The following is a 17,610-nucleotide window of genomic DNA, read 5'->3' as shown; positions in this document are numbered from 1 at the left end:
AGGGTATGAATAGTAAAACATGTTAAGGGGAACCTAGTCAAGAAGGGGCAGTAAAAATAATAGAAGACATACTCTTGTTTCATCACCATTTTTTTTTTTTTTTTTTTGAGATAAGGTCTCACTGTGTCACCCAGGCTGGAGTGCAGTGGTATGACCTCAGCTCACTGCAACCTTTGCCTCCCAGGTTTAAGCAATTCCTGTGCCTCTCAGCCTCCTGAGTAGCTGGGACCACAGGTGCACACCACCATGCCTGGCTAATTTTGGTATTTTTAGTAGAGCTGAGGTTTCGCCCATTTTGGCCAGTCTGATCTTGAACTCCTGGCCTCAAGTGATCTGCCCACCTTGGTCTCCCAAAGTGCTAGGAGTATAGGCATTAACCCCCATGCCTGGCCAATACATACTCTTATAATCTAGGATGGGAGAGTGTTTGGAATATTGTAATGCAGAAAGGCTCTATGTTATTTGCTGGCAGTGGGTAGGGAAGCAGTGCCTTAACACTGGGTTGGAGCGGCCCACAGGGAAAATACTCATGGTCATCCCTCCTAGCTGCCTGGACCTCTGTTCTACACCTCACCTCTCCGCAATGTGTAGTTGCCTTGCCTCAAGTGCCAGTTTACTCAAGGTTTTCCACATTGCCTCTGTTTCTGGGGTCATTTCCAGAGTCTCTAAGAAGGCTGTTGCCCTGGAAAGGGAAGAAAGCAAAGCAAAAGGAATGAGGGACGAGTCAGGAAGACACAGGAGAAGACTGGTGATGGGGCAGGGGAGGGGGAAGGGCCTTTTTGTCTCATCTCCTCCCAGGATCACTGGATCCTTATCAGTTTTGGCCAGTTTTACACCCCACCCCAGGTCCTCCCCTCTCAGAATCAGAGTCTCCCACCACCTCACTGGTTATTGTCTGGCCTCTCACCGGGTGTAGTTGCCATCATCAATGGCTGTTCCAAACTCGATGAGGTCTTCATCCAGTGTGTAGGCAACAGTAGACACATCTTCCATCACCAGCACCTCAGTCTTTCCCCCGCCCCGCTCCAGACCTATAACATCACCCTGTAAAAGGTCATCCCCGACCCCACCCCAATTTCAGGTTAGTTTCCAATGAATCAATTGTAGAACAGAACCACCATCATCCAACCCAGTGCTCAAGAGTCACAGCAGTCCTGATTTTCCTAACATTTTAGTCTCTCTCAAGCATAAAAAAAATACTTTATTTGTAGTGATATCCTTGGGTTAAAGTGTACTCCTAACCGTGACAGCACCAATTCCTAGAGGTACAAAGTGTGGCACCCACTTCTGCTTCCAGCAGTGCCGTAAGAGTAGATATTCTTAAGGGTTCTCTTGTTAAAATACAACTTGAACCTAGAACATACTTTTTAATGCATTGCTTGCGCTTACTTGAAGAAATCACTAAGAATGTTCCCTACCCATATCCTACCCTTCTCTCTCAAAAAAGGACAGACAGAAAGAAAAAGGTCAATAAGCGAAATCCTGAGCAAGAAAAACAGGAAAGTGAGCAAATGGGAAAGGTACAGTTGTCCTGAACGCAAATGGAGTGTCAGGAGAATAAACCTCAGGCCCTCCAGCGGGATGGGGAGGCTGAATTTGAGAATCCTTAATTAAACCTGGGACCCACTCTTTAGTAAAGGCAACAAAAGTAATGGTTACAGATCATTAATGTGCCTGATTCCTGCAGAAGAAAGACCGAATCATCACTGGAGGAGAATATATCCATCTTAGGCCCTCAGGATTCCAAAAGAAAACATTCAAAGTAACTTGAGCTCACAATAAAAAACAAAAACAAAAACAAGGAAACAAACCACTAGGAAAGAGTAAATAATAACTAAAAACAACAGTTTTAGACCTTCAAGAATCTCCGATATTAAAAATAACAGTTAAAGGCTGGGCTTGGTGGCTCATACCTGTAATCCCAGCACTTTGTGAGATCAAGATGGGAGGGTCACTTGAGCTCAGGAGTTCAAGACCAGCCTGGACAACATAGCGAGACCTCATCTCTACTGAAAAAAAAAAATTAGTTTGGTGTCATCACATGTGCTTGTAGCCCCATCTACTCAGGAGGCTGAGGTGAGAGGATCACTTGAGCCCAGGATTTTGAGCCTGCAGTGAGCTGTGATGATGCTACTGCACAGCCTGGATGACAGAGTGAGATCTTGTTTTTTTTTTAAAGCCCAGTTATGGAATATAAAATGTTTATTTATGAAACACCTAAATACCTTAAAAGTTGAAATGAAAAATTAAGCAAGGAATAAGAAATTATCCATTCAAGGGATAAGAAATTATCCATATGGCCAGGCAGACTGGAGAAATAATAAAATAAAACAGAAAAATTTAATGTTTGAAGTAAAAAACTCAATGTTTAAATAGCAGATTAGACAGTGATGAAAAGCAAATTAATGAATTGAAACAGATCTAAAGAAATTACCCAGAGGCCAGATGCAGTGGCTCATGGCTATAATCTTAGCACTTTGGGAGGCTGAGGCAGGAGGATTGCTTGAGCCCAGGAGTTTGAGACCAGCCTGGGAAACATAGTGAGAACATGTCTTTACAGAAAACTGGAAAAAAAAAAAAAGCTCGGCATGGTGTCACATGCCTGTAGTCCCAGCTGCTTGGGAGGCTGAGATAGGAGAATAGCTTGAGCCCACGAGGTTGAGGCTGCAGTAAGCCAAGATCATGCCACTGCACTCCAGCATGGGGCAACACAGTGAGACTCTGTCTCAAACAAACAAACAAACAAACAAACAAACAAACAAAAAATTATCCAGAATGGAGCATGGAGCAGGAAGAAAGAAACTATGAAAGATAAGTTAAAAATGCAAAACAAGAAATCTAACATTTGCTTAACTAGAGTTCTGATGAAGAGTCTAGAGAATGGCTCAGGAGAAGCAATGTTCAAAGAGATGACTAGGAAACTTCCAAGAGTGATGAAAGCTTGTGTATTCATAAACACAGGAACATAATCTATACTAAGCAGGATAAATGTGAAAATTTTATATCTAGACACATTGTAGTGACACTTCAAAACACCTGAGAAAAAGATAATTTTTAGGGCCAGGTGGGGTGGCTTACCCCTGTAATCCCAGCACTTTGGGAGGCCAAGGCAGGTGGATCACGAGGTCAAGAGATCAAGACCATCCTGGTCAACATGGTGAAACCCCATCTCTACTAAAAATACAAAATATTAGCTGGGCATGGTGGCGTGTGCCTGTAATCCCAGCTACTCAGGAGGCTGAGGGAGAATTGCCTGAATCCGGGAGGTGGAGGTTGTGGTGAACCAAGATCGCGCCATTGCACTCCAGCCTGGGTAACAAGAGTGAGACCCTGTCTCAACAAAAAAAAAAAAGAATTTTTTTTTTTTTTTTCTGAGACAGGGTCTCACTCTTTCACTCAGGCTGGAGCACAGTGGTACAACTTCAGCTTACTGTAACCTCTGCCTCCCAGGTTCAAGTGATCCTCATGCCTCGGCCTCCTGAGTAGGTGGGATTACAGACATGTACCACCATGCCTGGCTAATTTTTGTTATTTTTAGCAGAGACAGGGTTTCTTCATGTCAGCCAGGCTGGTCTCAAACTCCTAGCTTCCAGTGATCCACTCAACTCAGCCTCCCAAAGTGCTGGAATTACAGGCACGAGCCACTATGCCCAGCTCTAAAAAAAGACTTCAAAAGAAACCAAAGAAAAAAAAAAAAACAGATCACCTGTACAGAAATAGCTGCTGTTAAATTTCTCAGAACAGCAATGGAAGTCAATCAATGAGACAATATTTACAAATTAAGAATTAACTGTCAATCTAGAACTGGGTATTGAGTCCAAGCATCTTTTTAGAATAAAGGCTAAATAAAAACATTTTTAGATAATCAAAAACGGAGAATTTACCATCTTTCACTGAAGAAACTTCTAAATAAGAGTGGCGCGGTGGCTCACGTCTGTAATCCCAGCACTTTGGGAGACTAAGTGGGGGTGGATCACTTGAGGTCAGGAGTTTGAGACCAGCCTGGCCAACATAATGAAACCCATCTCTACTAAAAGGACCAAAATTAGCCGGGGGTGGTGGCGCATGCCTGTAATCCCTGCTACTTGGGAGGCTGAGGGAGAACCTCTTGAACTTGGGAGGTGGAGGTTGCAATGAGCCAAGATCGTGAACCTGGGCAACAGAGTGAGACCCTGTCTCAAAAAACGAAGAACAAAAACAAAAAACTTCTCAATAATATTCTCCAGGAAGAAGAAAAGTCATTCCAGAGGGAAGACTGGCATTGCAAGAAGAAAAGGTAAACAAAGGAACTGGTACCATGATGGTAAATCGAAATGAATTCTGTCTTATAAAATAACCAGGCAAGGCATGGTGGCTCATGCCTGTAATCCCAGCACTTTGGGAGGGCAAGGCAGGTTGATCACCTAAGGACAGGAGTTTGAGACTAGCCTGGCCAACATGGCAAAACCCCGTCTCTAATAAAAATACAAAAATTAGCCAGGTGTGGTGGCGGGCACCTGTAATCCCAGCTACTTGGGAGGCTGAGGCAGGAGAATCTCTTGAACCAGGAAGGCAGAGGTTGCAGTGAGCTGAGATCACACTACTGCACTCCAGCCTGGGTGACTGAGAGACTCCATCTCAAATAAAATGAAATGAAATGAAATGAAATAATCATGCCTAACTTTGGGGACAAAATAAGATTAGAACTAAAATACTGGACAACAATGACCAAGGGGAGGAGATGAAACTTAAAGTCTTGGCCAGGCGTGGTGGCTCACGCCTGAAATCCTAGCACTTTGGGAGGCTGAGTGGGATCACGTGAGGTCAGGAGTTCAAGACCAGCCTGACCAACATGGTGAAACCCATCTCTACTAAAAATACAAAAATTAGCCGGGTGTAGGGGTGGGCACCTGTAATCCCAGCTACTCGGAAGGCTGAGGCAGGAGAATCGCTTGAGCCTGGGAGGTAGAGGTTGCAGTGAGTGGAGATCATGCCATTGCACTCCAGCTTGGGTGACAGAGCAAGACTGTCTCAAAAAAAAAAAAAAAAAAAAGAAAGAAAGAAAGAAAGTTAAAGTCTTTTAAAGTCCTTGTATTGTTTGCAGGGGAGGGGGTGGTTAGATGCTGATAAACTTTAGACTTTGTTATTTTAAGTAAATGTTAACCTTTCAAGGTAACTTCTACAGAAATGGGAGATACAACTTTCAAACCCAAAATGTGAAAAAAAAAGAAGATGTTTAAAGAAAGGACAAAACTAGCTGGACATAGTGGCATGCACCTATAGTCCTAGCTATGCAGGAAGCTGAGGCAGGAGGATTGCTTGAGCCCAGGAGGTTGAGACTGCAGTGAGTATAGTTGTACCCCTGCACTCCAGCCTGGGAGACAGAGTGAGACCCTGTCTCGGAAAAAAAGAAGAGAGAGAAAAAAACATGGAGGAAGAGAGAGAAAAAGAGAAGAGGAGGAGAAAGAGAGAAAGGAAAGAGAAAGAGAGAAAGAAAGAAAATAAATAAATAAATAAATTTTAGACCTTAACCAGTTTAAAATGAGGCAAACAGGAGATAAAAAGAGGTATGGAAAAGGACAAAAAGCATCGAGTGTTCTCCCCATATGCACACCAGTCATCCTAGCCTAGCACAGGAGCCTGCCTTTCTTGTTTTCTCTGGCTCCTCCCAGATATTCCAACTACTGGGTATGTGTGATATGGTAGGATAGGAGAGATCTGATCTGTTACCTGAGAAAAAAAGGAACCGTGAATGGCTTATAACAGAGAATCAGTACAGAAGGAGATTACATTAGAACTGCCCCTCCAATCAGGGATCTTCCAGTAATAGGGATCTCCATATTATGACCTGGGGATTTCCCAGGGCCACTATAATGAGCCCATATTCCAAGGGTCTAATATAATGTCAGGAATCTGAAAAAGGATGGTCCTGGGGGCTGGTCCATAAGTGTAAGCTTCATTTTCCAATTCTATCACAGAGATTAAGGGTGGTTGACACAGAAAACAAGTAGCCTTCAGTCTCCTCATGGCTCTAATTAATCAGCTCAACACCACATCTGAGGGCCCCTAGTGTCCCACATACCCTAATAGTGAACATGGTGACTCTCTCAGGTGCCTCAATGTTGTACCACACACACAGGCTGTTGCGGTTCTGAGCTACCAGCACATCACTTCCTGGGACCCACTGCACATAGGAGCAGAAGTTGAGGATCATTGTCTTAGAGCAGCTCTCAATATCATACAGATGCAACTGAAGAAAGAAGAGATAGCACAATTAGAAGTGCATGTGGGGTTGTCTCCTACTTTTGGCAATTTCCCTAATGGTGAGATGTGGTGAGCTAACCCACCACTCAGGTTCATGCTGCATTTCAAAGCTTACTGACCTGCTTTCTGCTGAGGGGGTATATCCTAACTCTGGTCAAGTAAGAGATGACCCACAGAACAGAGATCTACATCCCAGGAACTGTAAGTTAGGTGAAGGTCAGACTTTCCTTCTTGGAAGAACTCTGGGCCAGAGTTACCAGCTTGGATTACAAATGGCAGGCCACTAGAAACATTAAATGATCTGGAAATCTGTGATGTGGCTTTCACTATAATGAAAAATCGCCAGGTTGTCTCTTTGACCTGAGGTTGAACACTGGTGCTACTATACTGGGATGAAAATCAATGAGGGATGAAGAGGCTGTCCTCCAGCCAGTTCACGCCATCAGGTCAGTGTGGCTAAAAAGCACTAGACAGCAGGTCTAGGTGAAGGTCAGCTAGGCATGAGGAGGAGGAATGCAGGGTTAAGGAAGTTTCATGAGGGCACAGACTGAATAGTTAGAGAGACCAACTCCCAAACTCCCCTCGACTTTGTTGCCATAATACAATTGCCTCTGAGGTAATATAAGATTGCCAGGTGTGGTGGCTCATGCCTGTAATCTCAGCACTTTGGTAGGCTGAGGCAGGTAGATCACCTGTGGTCAGGAGTTCAAGACCAGCCTGGCCAACGTGGTGAAACCCTGTCTCTACTAAAAATACAAAAATTAGCTAGGTATGGTGGCATGTGCCTAGAGTCCCAGCTACTGGGGAGGCTGTGGCAGGACAATCATTTGAACCTAGGAGGCAGAGGTTGCAGTGAGCTAAGATCATTCCACTGCACTCTATCCTGGGTGACAGAGTAAGACTCTGGCTCTAAAAAAAAAAAGAGCTACTAATGGATGGGTTTTGGTATCAGGTACAGAGAATGTTGATTCTTCTGTGCCTTCTGCTATGCTGATGACACAGCAAAGAAATTATGCCCCATCCTGGCTGCCTCAGTCCCTGGTGGCAGCTTGTCTCACACCCTCTATGGGCCAGCCAATGCCTAAGGCCTTAGTAACTCTTCTCACACGAAGTTTCCGGTCCCTGAAGAGGAGCTTGTGTCCAGTCTCATTAAGTTCCAGCCAATCCACGCGGCTCTCATGGCTGACGGTGCCAATGTTGTAGCCAGCAATCAGATCCACTATAGATAAGAGAGACAGGATAACATGAGAGATTGCACAGATGTACATGATGTGGCCAACACACATATTTTGCTAGGATGCCTAGGAAGCTGGGTCTCTTTTAGAATTGCACAGGTTTTGTTTAACTATGTTGTAACTCAAAAGGTCCAGACCTACTAAGAAATGTCATTACTCTCTGGGGCTTACAGAGTTACCTCAGAGCAGATTAAAACTATTGATCAAGTGGCTGCTACTACTCACAGAATCCCTTCTAAGGCAGCACTGAGCACATTAAAGATAAGCCTGATACAACACAGCAGTGAGACAAGGCTGCTGAATCAATTACCTTGATGATCATATGCCCCAAGAAACTACCTGCATATCTGAATGCCTACTGTGTAAGAGCACTGCAGCGTGAATAGTGGGGAAGGCACGCAGACAAACTTCTGACTGAAGTTAGGAGTCACTGCAGAGGATGAATATTTCAGTTTAGTTTGAATCTTGTAGAAAATATAAGAAACTATCACATTTAGAGTAGACCAATTAGGGTTGGCTGGCATGCTTTCAGGAAGTCTCCTGATCAAATCCCATTTATAAATTTTAGTGATATCTATTATTAATGAAGAACATGCCTCACTCTGTTATATATGTGCTTAAGCTAATAACCAAATGTCCACGGTGTCTACAATTGTGAAGACCAATTTAAAAAACAAACTTCCTTTAAGTAAAAAGTAAAATCAGTTGGGCAGGGCAGCTCAAGCCTGTAATCTCAGCATTCTGGGAGGCTGAAGTGGGCAGATCACCTGAGGTCAGGAGTTGGAGACCAGCCTGGCCAACATGGTGAAACCCTGTCTCTACTAAAAATACAAAAAAAAAAAAAATTAGCTTGGTGTAGTGGTGAATGCCTGCAGTCCCAGCTACTTGGGAGGCTGGGGCAAGAGAACTGTCTGAACTCAGGAGGCGGAGGTTGAAATGAGCCAAGATCACGCCACTGCACTCCAGCCTGGGTGACAGAGCAAGATTCTGTCTCAGGGAAAAAAAAAAAGTAAAATGATAAAGCCATATTTTAATGCCCCAATTATAAGTGGAATCAGAGTTCTAGAGTGGCAAGGATCCTAACTCCTGAGAACCCTGAAATTATACACAAAATTATGTGTGTACAGTATATATTTTTCTCTGAGAAGGTCTACGATTTTAGATACTCCTGGTAACCCAAAAAAGTTAAGAGAAAAACTCTGTCTTTTTTTCTGAGATGGAGTTTCATTCTTGTCACCCAGGTTGGAGTGCAGTGGCACAATCTCGGCTCACTGCAACCTCCACTTCCTGGGTTCAAGTGATTCTCCTTCCTCAGCCTCCCGAGTAGCTGGGATTATAGGCACCTGCCACCACATCTGGCTAATTTTTTTTTTTTTTTTTTTTTTTGAGACAGAGTCTCACTCTGTCTCCAGGCTGGAACTCAGTGGTTCGATCTCAGCTCACTGCAATCTCCACCTCCCAGGTTCAAAGGATTCTCCTGCCTCAGCCTCCCGAGTAGCTGGGATTACAGGCATGAGCCACCATGGCCAGCTAATTTTATTTTTAGTAAAGATGGGGTTTCACCATGTTGGCCAGGATGGTCTCGACCTCTTGACCTCATGATCTGCCTGTGATCCCCCTTGGCCTCCCAGTGTGTTGGGATTACAGGCATGAGCCACTGCGCCTGGCCCACCTTTGTATTTTTAGCAGAGATGGGGTTTCACCAAGTTGGTCAGGCTGATCTTGAACTCCTGACCTCAGGTGATCCGCCCACCTTGGCCTCCCAAAGTACTGGGATTATATGCATGAGCCATCATGCATGGCCTTGAACTCTGTCACTTTGCATACATTAAAGTGAGACCTATAGAGTGAAATTGCGTGTTCAAGTTCTCACAACTCATTATTGCTGCTGGAATCTTACGCCTCTTGGTCTACATTATTGTTTTCATTATAGATCCCTACATTTCTGAGCTCAGAAACCTGATATGAAATATAATATTCATAAAATGTACAAGTATTTTAAGAATAGCTCATATGTACATGAAAACTTGATTTATGACAGAGATTACATTACAAATTAGTGGGTGAAGAATGAACTTTCAACAAATGGTTAAACATGGAAAATAAAATAAAATTAGATCCCTACCCATATTATACATAAAAACAAATTCCATGTGAAAAGCAAAATTTAAAAAATGTTAAAATACAGGAGGGAATAGGAAAGAATTTCTTAAATAAAACCTGAAAAATCAAAAACTTTTTTTTTTTTTAGAGACGGAGTTGCACTCATATCACCCAGGCTGGTGTGCAGTGGCACAATCTCGGCTCACTGCAACCTATGCCTCCTGGGTTCAAGTGATTCTTCTGCCTCAGCCTCCCAAGTAGCTGGGATTACAGGCACCTTCCACCATGCCCAGCTAATTTTTGTATTTTTAGCAGAGACAGGGTTTCACCATGTTGGCCAGGCTGGTCTCGAACTCCTGACCTCAGGTGACCTGCCCGCCTTGGCCTCTCAAAGTGCTCGGATTATAGGCGTAAGCCACCATGACTATTATAGGCGTAAGCCACCATGACTGGCCTCAAACTATTTTTTTTAAGTGATAAAATAGACAGTATTAAAGTGAAAATGTCTGAACAGTAAAAGATGCCCAAAAGGAGAGAAAAGCCACAAGTTGAGGCAAAAATATCTGCAATGCAAATGACCACCAAAGTCTATACAAGCACACGCAAAGAACTCCTTCAAATCAATCAAGAAGACACACTCCAATTAAATAAATGGGTAAGAGACAGGAACTATAAATTTACAGAAGAAAAAAATACAAATGGTCAATGTTATATACAAAATAAATATATTAGATTTAATTTAATATATATCATGTTTAAACCAAATTATGAGATCAGGCAATTTCAAAGTATTACAGAGGATGTCGGACAATAGAAACTCTAACTGCTGGTGGGAATATAAATTGGTATAACTTCTTTGGAGAACAATTTGGAAATATTTGGTGAAGCTGAAGACCCAGCTCCTCTATGATTTAGCAATTCCATTCTAGTTATGGAACATAGAGAACTGAATCATTGTAATAGTGAAAAATCAGCAACTTAAATGCCCATCAACAAGAGAAAAGATATAAAATGATTCAAGGTAAATATAACAAAATGTCAGGATTTGACAGAACGGGGTATGGATAAACAAGTGATAATATGTTTTTTTTTGCTTTTTTGAGATGGAGTCTTGCTCTTTCACCAGGCTGGAGTGCAGTGGCACAATCTTGGCTCATGGCAACCTCCGCCTCCTAAGTTCAAGCGATTCTTCCGCCTCAGCCTTCCGAGTAGCTGGGACCACAGGCGTGCGCCACCATGCCCGGCTAATTTTTGTATTTTTAGTAGAGACGGGCTTTCACCTTGTTGATTAGGATTATCTCGATCTCTTGACCTCGTGATCCACTCACCTCAGCCTCCCAAAGTGCTGGGATTACAGGTGTGAGCCACGGCACCCAGTCTGCTTTGTTTTTTTTTTTTTTAAGACTCAGTCTTGCTCTTGTCTGCCAGGTTGCAGTGCAATGGCGTGATCTCAGCTCACTGCAACCTGTCTCCCAGGTTCAAGTGATTCTCCTGCCTCAGCCTCCCAAGTAGCTGGGATTACAGGCACCTGCCAGCACACCTGGCTAATTTCTATATTTTTAGTAGAGATGGGGTTTCATCATGTTGGCCAGGCTGGTCTTGAACTCCTGACCTCAGGTGATCCGCCAGCCTTGGCATCCCAAAGTGCTGGGATTACAGGTGTGAGCCACCACATGAGGCCAATAATATCTTTTTTTTTTTTGAGACGGAGTCTTGATCTGTTGCCAGGCTGGAGTGCAGTGGCGCGATCTCGGCTCACTGCAACCTCCACCTCCCTAGTTCAAGCAATTCTCCTGCCTCAGCCTCCCGAGTAGCTGGGACTACAGGCACACGCCATCATGCCCAACTAATTTTTGTATTTTTAGTAGAGATGGGGTTTCACCATGTTGGCCAGGATGGTCTCAATCTCTTGACCTCATGATCCACCTGTCTCGGCCTCCCAAAGTGCTGGGATTACAGGCGTGAGTTACTGCACCCGGCCGATTGTATCTTTTTAAAAAAAAAAAAAAATTGATTTTATTAATGGCATAAATCATTGGTACTGCAGTAAAAAAAAACTGATTTTAAGTGGAAAGCTTCATAAATTGGTGTGTCATCCTTGCACGGGGCCATGCTAATATTCTCTTTGTCATTCCAATCTTAATATATGTGCTGCCAAAGCAAGCAAAATTTCATTATTATTAATAGCTAACATTTATTAAGTACTTACTATGTACTGGGCACAATAAATGTATTTCATATGAAGTAGGTACTATTTTTATCCCTATTTTTTGGATGAGGAAATTGGGATATAGAAAGATGAAGTAACTTCCTAAGATCACACAGGTAGAGAAGTGTGATGGTCTGACTCCAGAGCCCCATTCTTTTTTTTTTTTTTTTAATTTTTAATTTAATTTTTAAAAATAAAGACAGGATCTCACCATGTTGCCTAGGCTGGTCACAAACTCCTGAGCTAAAGCAACCCTCCTGTCTCAGCCTCCGGAAGTGCTGGAATTATAGACATGAGCCACTGTGCCTGGCTCAGAGCCCTATTTTCAACAGCTACATTGTATAGGTAATGCTATTCTCTATACTTTTTTTTTTTGAGACGGAGTTTTGCTCTTGTTACCCAGGCTGGAGTGCAATGGCGCGATCTCGGCTCACCGCAACCTCCCCCTCCTGGGTTCAGGCAATTCTCCTGCCTCAGCCTCCTGAGTAGTTGGAATTACAGGCACGCGCCACTGTGCCCAGCTAATTTTTTTGTATTTTTAGTAGAGATGGGGTTTCACCATGTTGACCAGGATGGTCTCGATCTCTTGACCTCGTGATTCACCCACCTCGGCCTCCCAAAGTGCTGGGATCTCTATACTATTTTTATGCTTGAAACATTTCACGATAAAAATATTAATATATAAGATTTATAAATGTGAATACTTGTGAAATGCAAATAAAGTTTCTATCATTATTAGTTACTAATGATAAACTATACAAAAAATAAGACCTCTTCCAGTTCTAACAGTTTATGATTCTATGAAATCTAAACAGGAAAACTCATAAATTTAATGGGTCTTCCCTACTGCTCACAATTTGCCAACCCTAAGATATATGTCTAGAGAATATTAATAATTATATGGACCTTTGGAGTTTTTTTTGTTTTTGTCTTTAAGAGACAGGGTCTTACTCCATCATCTAGCCTGGAGAGCAGTGGCACAAATCAGTCACTGCAGACTTGAACTACTGGGCTCAAATGGTTCTCCTGCCTTGTCCTTCCAAAGTGCTGGGATTACAAGCATGAGCAACTGTGCCTGGCCTGTACCTCTGTATTTATATCTAGATATCTAGGTATAGATGCACACATATTGATTTAAACATTTCATATATCCACTGTATGTGTGGGGTTACTATTTACCTGGTGCTTCTCAGATTCCTGCATTCCCTGCTGAACACAATCCTGTGGTATAAAAGTGTGATATAAACACCTATTTTGTTATTAAAATTATGAGAGTCTCACTTACCTATAGCAACAGTCTTAATATCAACAAGATAAGCCAATGTCTTATTATCTTCTGTTCCTCGCTGACACCGCTCATTAATACGAACACTGAAACACGAAGGGTGAGGTAAGGCAAAATGGGCTTAGGCAGTTGGGATGTTTATTAAAGGCTCTGAAGTATCACACTGGATGAAGCTTTTATTTATTTATTTGATTGCCCCAGCTAGAGTGCAGTGGTGTGATCACGGCTCACTACAGGCATGATCTGGACTTCCCAGGCTCCAGGTGATTCTCCCACCTCAGCCTCCTCAGTAGCTGGACTACAGGTGTGTGCCAACATGCCTGGATAATTTTTTTGTATTTTTAATAGAGAGGGGGTTTCACCATGTTGCCCAGGCTGGTCTTGAACTCCTGGACTCAAGTAATCTGCTTGCCTCGGCCTCCCAAAGTGCTAGGATTATAGGTGTGAGCCACCATGCCTGGCTAAAGCTCTTGGGTTAACTGGAAGACACAGAATTTAAGAGTCCAAAAGGAATTCTTTTGGGTTTCAGGGATTCAGAGAATCTTGTAAGGTTACCTGATGAGATGAGGGTTCATGAATTCAGTGCGTACAGAACCCAAAGTGTCATTATTCCCATATTCCACCAGGGTTAGCTCTCCGGCATTGAAGATCATGCATACCTGGGAAAAATGGAGTTGTTCTATGGTGGAAAGGCTACATGAAGAAAAACATATGTGGGAGGTATACTGTAGTTCAAGGTGACTCCCACGTTTCTCCTGGTTCTCTTACCCTGCCAATTTCATCCTCCCGTTATCTGCTGTTTCCCTATCCCTTGCAACTTGCCATCTTTGTGACACAGAAGCTAGAAGGAGGCTTATGGAGATGGTGATGGTGAATCAAGCTCTACTCACATTCTCATTTTCAAAGAAATACTTCTCATTGCCACCAGATCCCTGCCAGGCTATCTGTAAAGGAGAAGACTTTAGACGCAATGTAGATAATTACCCAAGACAACACCAAAAGAATGACAGGTTGGGAAGCAGAAGGACCATATTTAGGGAGGCTGTGGCACTACACAAAAGAGGTGCTGTGTCAGAATTTGCTCTGGTCCCTGAGAGGAACCAGAGACATGTTTCTGAGAGATGGCATCAAAACAGTCCAAAGATGGTGATTCATACTCTGGAATTATAAACCTCCTGGGTCTCCTTCCCTGAAAAAAGGTCCCCTACACCAGAATGTTGAACCTTCACATGGAGATCTTACCCCTAGGGATTTTGGGTCCCCACAAGTATCAAGCCAAGATGCCCCATTCCCCACCCTACCCTCAATTTTGGTTCCCACCTCACTAAGGCGATTAGTGTTCAGGTCCCCCAGCAGCAGTGTTTCTGATGTGTGGGCCACCAAGTAACGTTCCTTTCCCAGGATTTTCACCTCTTCCACCTCATAGCCATAGTGTGACTTGAGCACCACTCGGGTTCCCGATGACAGGTTCTTCACAATCACCTTGGTAAAGGACAAGTCTGAGCCCCTTAGGCTTCCCCAGCCCAAAAGAAGGGTGAACAACCATGCCCTTTGCCCACCTCCACAGTCTAAACAAAGCTAATATCTTCTTCCTCCTTGGGCCTAGGATATTGTTGACAGTAATGGTACCTTACGTTTATATGGGGATTTAGTATTTATGAAATGCTTTCCTATATTAGCTCTTTTGATGCTCATAATTTACAAAATTCTGAAAGTTCCACTGGGTAAAACCAATCACTGTATGTTCTCATAGTCTTGGTACAAACCTTATGTATCACTGATCACCTTGTATGTATTGATCGATTGACTGACTGACAGGGTCTCACTATGTTGCTTAGGCTGGCCTTGAATTCCTGGGTTCAAGCAATCCTCCTGCCTCCGCCTCCTGAGTAGCTGAGACTACAGGCATGTGCCACTGCATCTGGCTAATATTATTTTTTGTTATGTCTGTGTCCTCTGTTATAATGATCTCCTTGATCCAAGGGACAATGTCTTACAGATAATTATCTGTGTATTACCAATGCCTAACACTGCTGACACATAGTAGAGAATGAATACATGTTTCTGGAAAGAGCAAAAGAATGAAGAAACCAATGTATAATAAATGGAAGGACAGAGGTAGAAAAAAGAGAAAAGTGGGCTCAGGAACCGAGAAATTAGCTTGCAACATCAAAGACATGAGCTCAGAGGCCTTAAAACAACAGAGTTCACATTTATAATCCTGTTTATCAAATTGCCCAGTTGACAGTGTGTAGGCAGTAAAGTTTTAAACCGGGAAGGCGTAAGTGGCAATCTCTGCACACCTTAAGCCTGGTGCTTAAAACTTTTCTTACAATAAGCTGCAGGAACCACAGCAGGAAAGACACCAGGGTGTTGCCCTGACATATTCTGTTGCCCAGAACGGCTCTTTCAGAGGCATGAAGATTAAATTTGACACTATGGCTGTGGCCAGAAGGCAGGGAAATGTTAGATATGTATCAGGATGAATGAGCCATGCAAGGTCTCAGTGCAGTAGGCTACCATCCTGCTTACCTGGCTAGGTCCCACATACGTCAGCTCAAACTTGTTCTTGTAAATGCTCCTTCGGAGGCAGCAGTCAAACTGTTCCACCCCACCACATAGTGTGCCCTAGAAGGGAAAGTGATAGCATAAAAGGTCACACACATAGTACACTGGCATGGGGAGAGTATCCACAGACATCCTCAACACCTAGGCTCTAGAGTCTAGAGAACGGTTGGCAGTAAAAGAGCTGGCAGTTTTTGGAAGTACCAAAAGGAAACTGGCTACAATCATTGGACTCAAGGGCACCACATATTAATGGGATAAAAGCGAGAAACTAGCTCTGCCTACACACAATTCTTTGTCCCTTTTGTGACCTCCAATAAAGTATGAATTTCTCCTTCCTTCCTTTAACACCAGAATTTTAGGTTAGGGTCAAAAGGAAAGAGGAGACTCTCTAGTGTCAGGGGAGAGTGCTGTAGGATAAGGCAGGGCTTTTTTCTAGTTTGGTGAAAGTCACCAATCCAGAAAGGGATTACTAGTAACACACCACACAGAGCCGTGAGCCATCCCGCTTCCAGGCCAAGGCAGTGATGGTGTATAAATTGGCAATCTCCTTGGGCTTTGCCTCTTCCCAGATGCTTCTTTGAGAGCTCCAGTTGAACACCCGAAGCCTGAAATAAAGTATGTGGCTTTTAGAAGAGATCGAGGCTGAGCTAAAGGGTGCAAATGAGCTGATAACCAAAGGAAATTAGTCTTGCTGTAACAGAAAAGAAAGGAAATAAAAAGAACACACAAGCTAGGCAGTCTAGCAGGAGAGGACACAAAGGTGCACAGGAAGTAAGCTGGGAAAATCAAGGCAAAACTAAAACAGAATAAGAGTGAGAGGAGCGGAGAAAACCAAAAGATCAGGGCAGGTGAGAAAAATGAGCTATTTGGAGCAAAAAAGTATGGAACAAGAAGATAAATGGTAGGAGGCAGTGAAGAAAGAACAGAACACGAGGAGACATAAGATTGAAGAGGATAGAAAGACAGGACTGACAAAGCTGGGGTTAAACACATGCCAGAGAAGTGAAGAGACCCGGGACATGGCTGTTCATCTGCTGCTCCACCATTCATTCACTCATTCACCAAACATCTGAGCATATCTTAAATATATACAGCATACAGATGCTAATCTAGGCACTGGAGATAAAAGGATGAATAATAAGCCCTCTTCTCAAGGAGTCTTTGATTTAACCAGACAGATGCAAACAACAAACTGTAATATGATGTGAGAAACTCTACGCAGTCTCAAAGTGGGCAATGGAAACAGATCATAGAGATGAATTCTGCTGTGGAAGTGCAGGGAGAGGCACAGAGACAAAACAAGAGCACAGGACATCTGGAACTGCCTGCACACCCATGGATGGTGAGAACAGGATGAGGAAAGCACATGAATTACAATCTGAGAATCTCTTTCAACAGACACTCGATTTTGGTCCAGTCTCCCACTCTGGCTCGGAATAATTTGGCTAAAGCATAAAGCAGGGAGTGTTCACAGGGAAAGCAGGCCAAAGATAAAACTGGAAAGGGGACTCACCTGTCACAGCTTCCTAGCACAACGGACTGGCCCCCAGGACTTGCTACAGCTGTGGTGAACTCCCGCTCCTGAGGATCACGGCTATAATCAAAAGTTTGTAGCACGTGGCCTTCTTTTCCATAGGCTATAATCCTCCTATCACAGCCTGCAGCCATGATGCTATTGGTTGCCCATGCCAAGGCACAGGGTGGACACGGGTGGTTAACCAACTTCCCCTAAGACAGACAGAAGGAGAGGGTTTCAATCACTCTCTGAAGACTCCACCCCAGAAATAATTACTGTCAATACCTGATACATTCACTCTAACCATCGTACCCTGCAGAAGTCTTTCTCCCAACATTTCCCCATCCCAATAAATCCTAATCCTAAACACTTCACGAACTGTCACACACACACACACACACACACACACACACACACTATGCAGATGCTTGTTGACCTTGTTCTCTAGAAA

At 43.4% G+C, this 17,610-nt stretch overlaps 1 protein-coding gene and 1 non-coding gene across 15 annotated transcripts in view; both read right to left on the bottom strand.

The window, feature by feature from the left end:
• IFT172 (intraflagellar transport 172) overlaps positions 1–17,610 on the bottom strand; it is a 42,745-nt gene that overhangs the window by 17,273 nt on the left and 7,862 nt on the right. For 13 of the 14 annotated variants that reach the window (XM_078349626.1, XM_035273510.3, XM_078349624.1 and 10 more), the window contains 11 exons: positions 17,157–17,371; positions 16,125–16,248; positions 15,608–15,703; positions 14,396–14,557; positions 13,966–14,019; positions 13,631–13,734; positions 13,076–13,161; positions 7,350–7,462; positions 6,062–6,229; positions 908–1,044; positions 575–682 (listed from right to left, as the gene is read on the bottom strand). In XM_078349626.1, the coding sequence (XP_078205752.1) occupies positions 575–682; positions 908–1,044; positions 6,062–6,229; positions 7,350–7,462; positions 13,076–13,161; positions 13,631–13,734; positions 13,966–14,019; positions 14,396–14,557; positions 15,608–15,703; positions 16,125–16,248; positions 17,157–17,311 (1,307 nt within the window). In that variant the 5' untranslated portion in view covers positions 17,312–17,371. The remainder of the gene's footprint in view (positions 1–574; positions 683–907; positions 1,045–6,061; positions 6,230–7,349; positions 7,463–13,075; positions 13,162–13,630; positions 13,735–13,965; positions 14,020–14,395; positions 14,558–15,607; positions 15,704–16,124; positions 16,249–17,156; positions 17,372–17,610) is intronic. The other variant, XM_078349620.1, reaches the window with a different exon arrangement.
• Positions 11,643–11,744, bottom strand: LOC118147549 (U6 spliceosomal RNA). The gene has a single exon (XR_004734001.1). It is a non-coding gene; the product is annotated as a U6 spliceosomal RNA (small nuclear RNA).

The sequence above is a fragment of the Callithrix jacchus genome, chromosome 14 (assembly GCF_049354715.1).
Source record: "Callithrix jacchus isolate 240 chromosome 14, calJac240_pri, whole genome shotgun sequence".
In the NCBI taxonomy this organism is placed as follows: Eukaryota; Metazoa; Chordata; class Mammalia; order Primates; family Cebidae; genus Callithrix; species Callithrix jacchus.
This window is presented reverse-complemented; position numbering and strand designations above follow the sequence as displayed.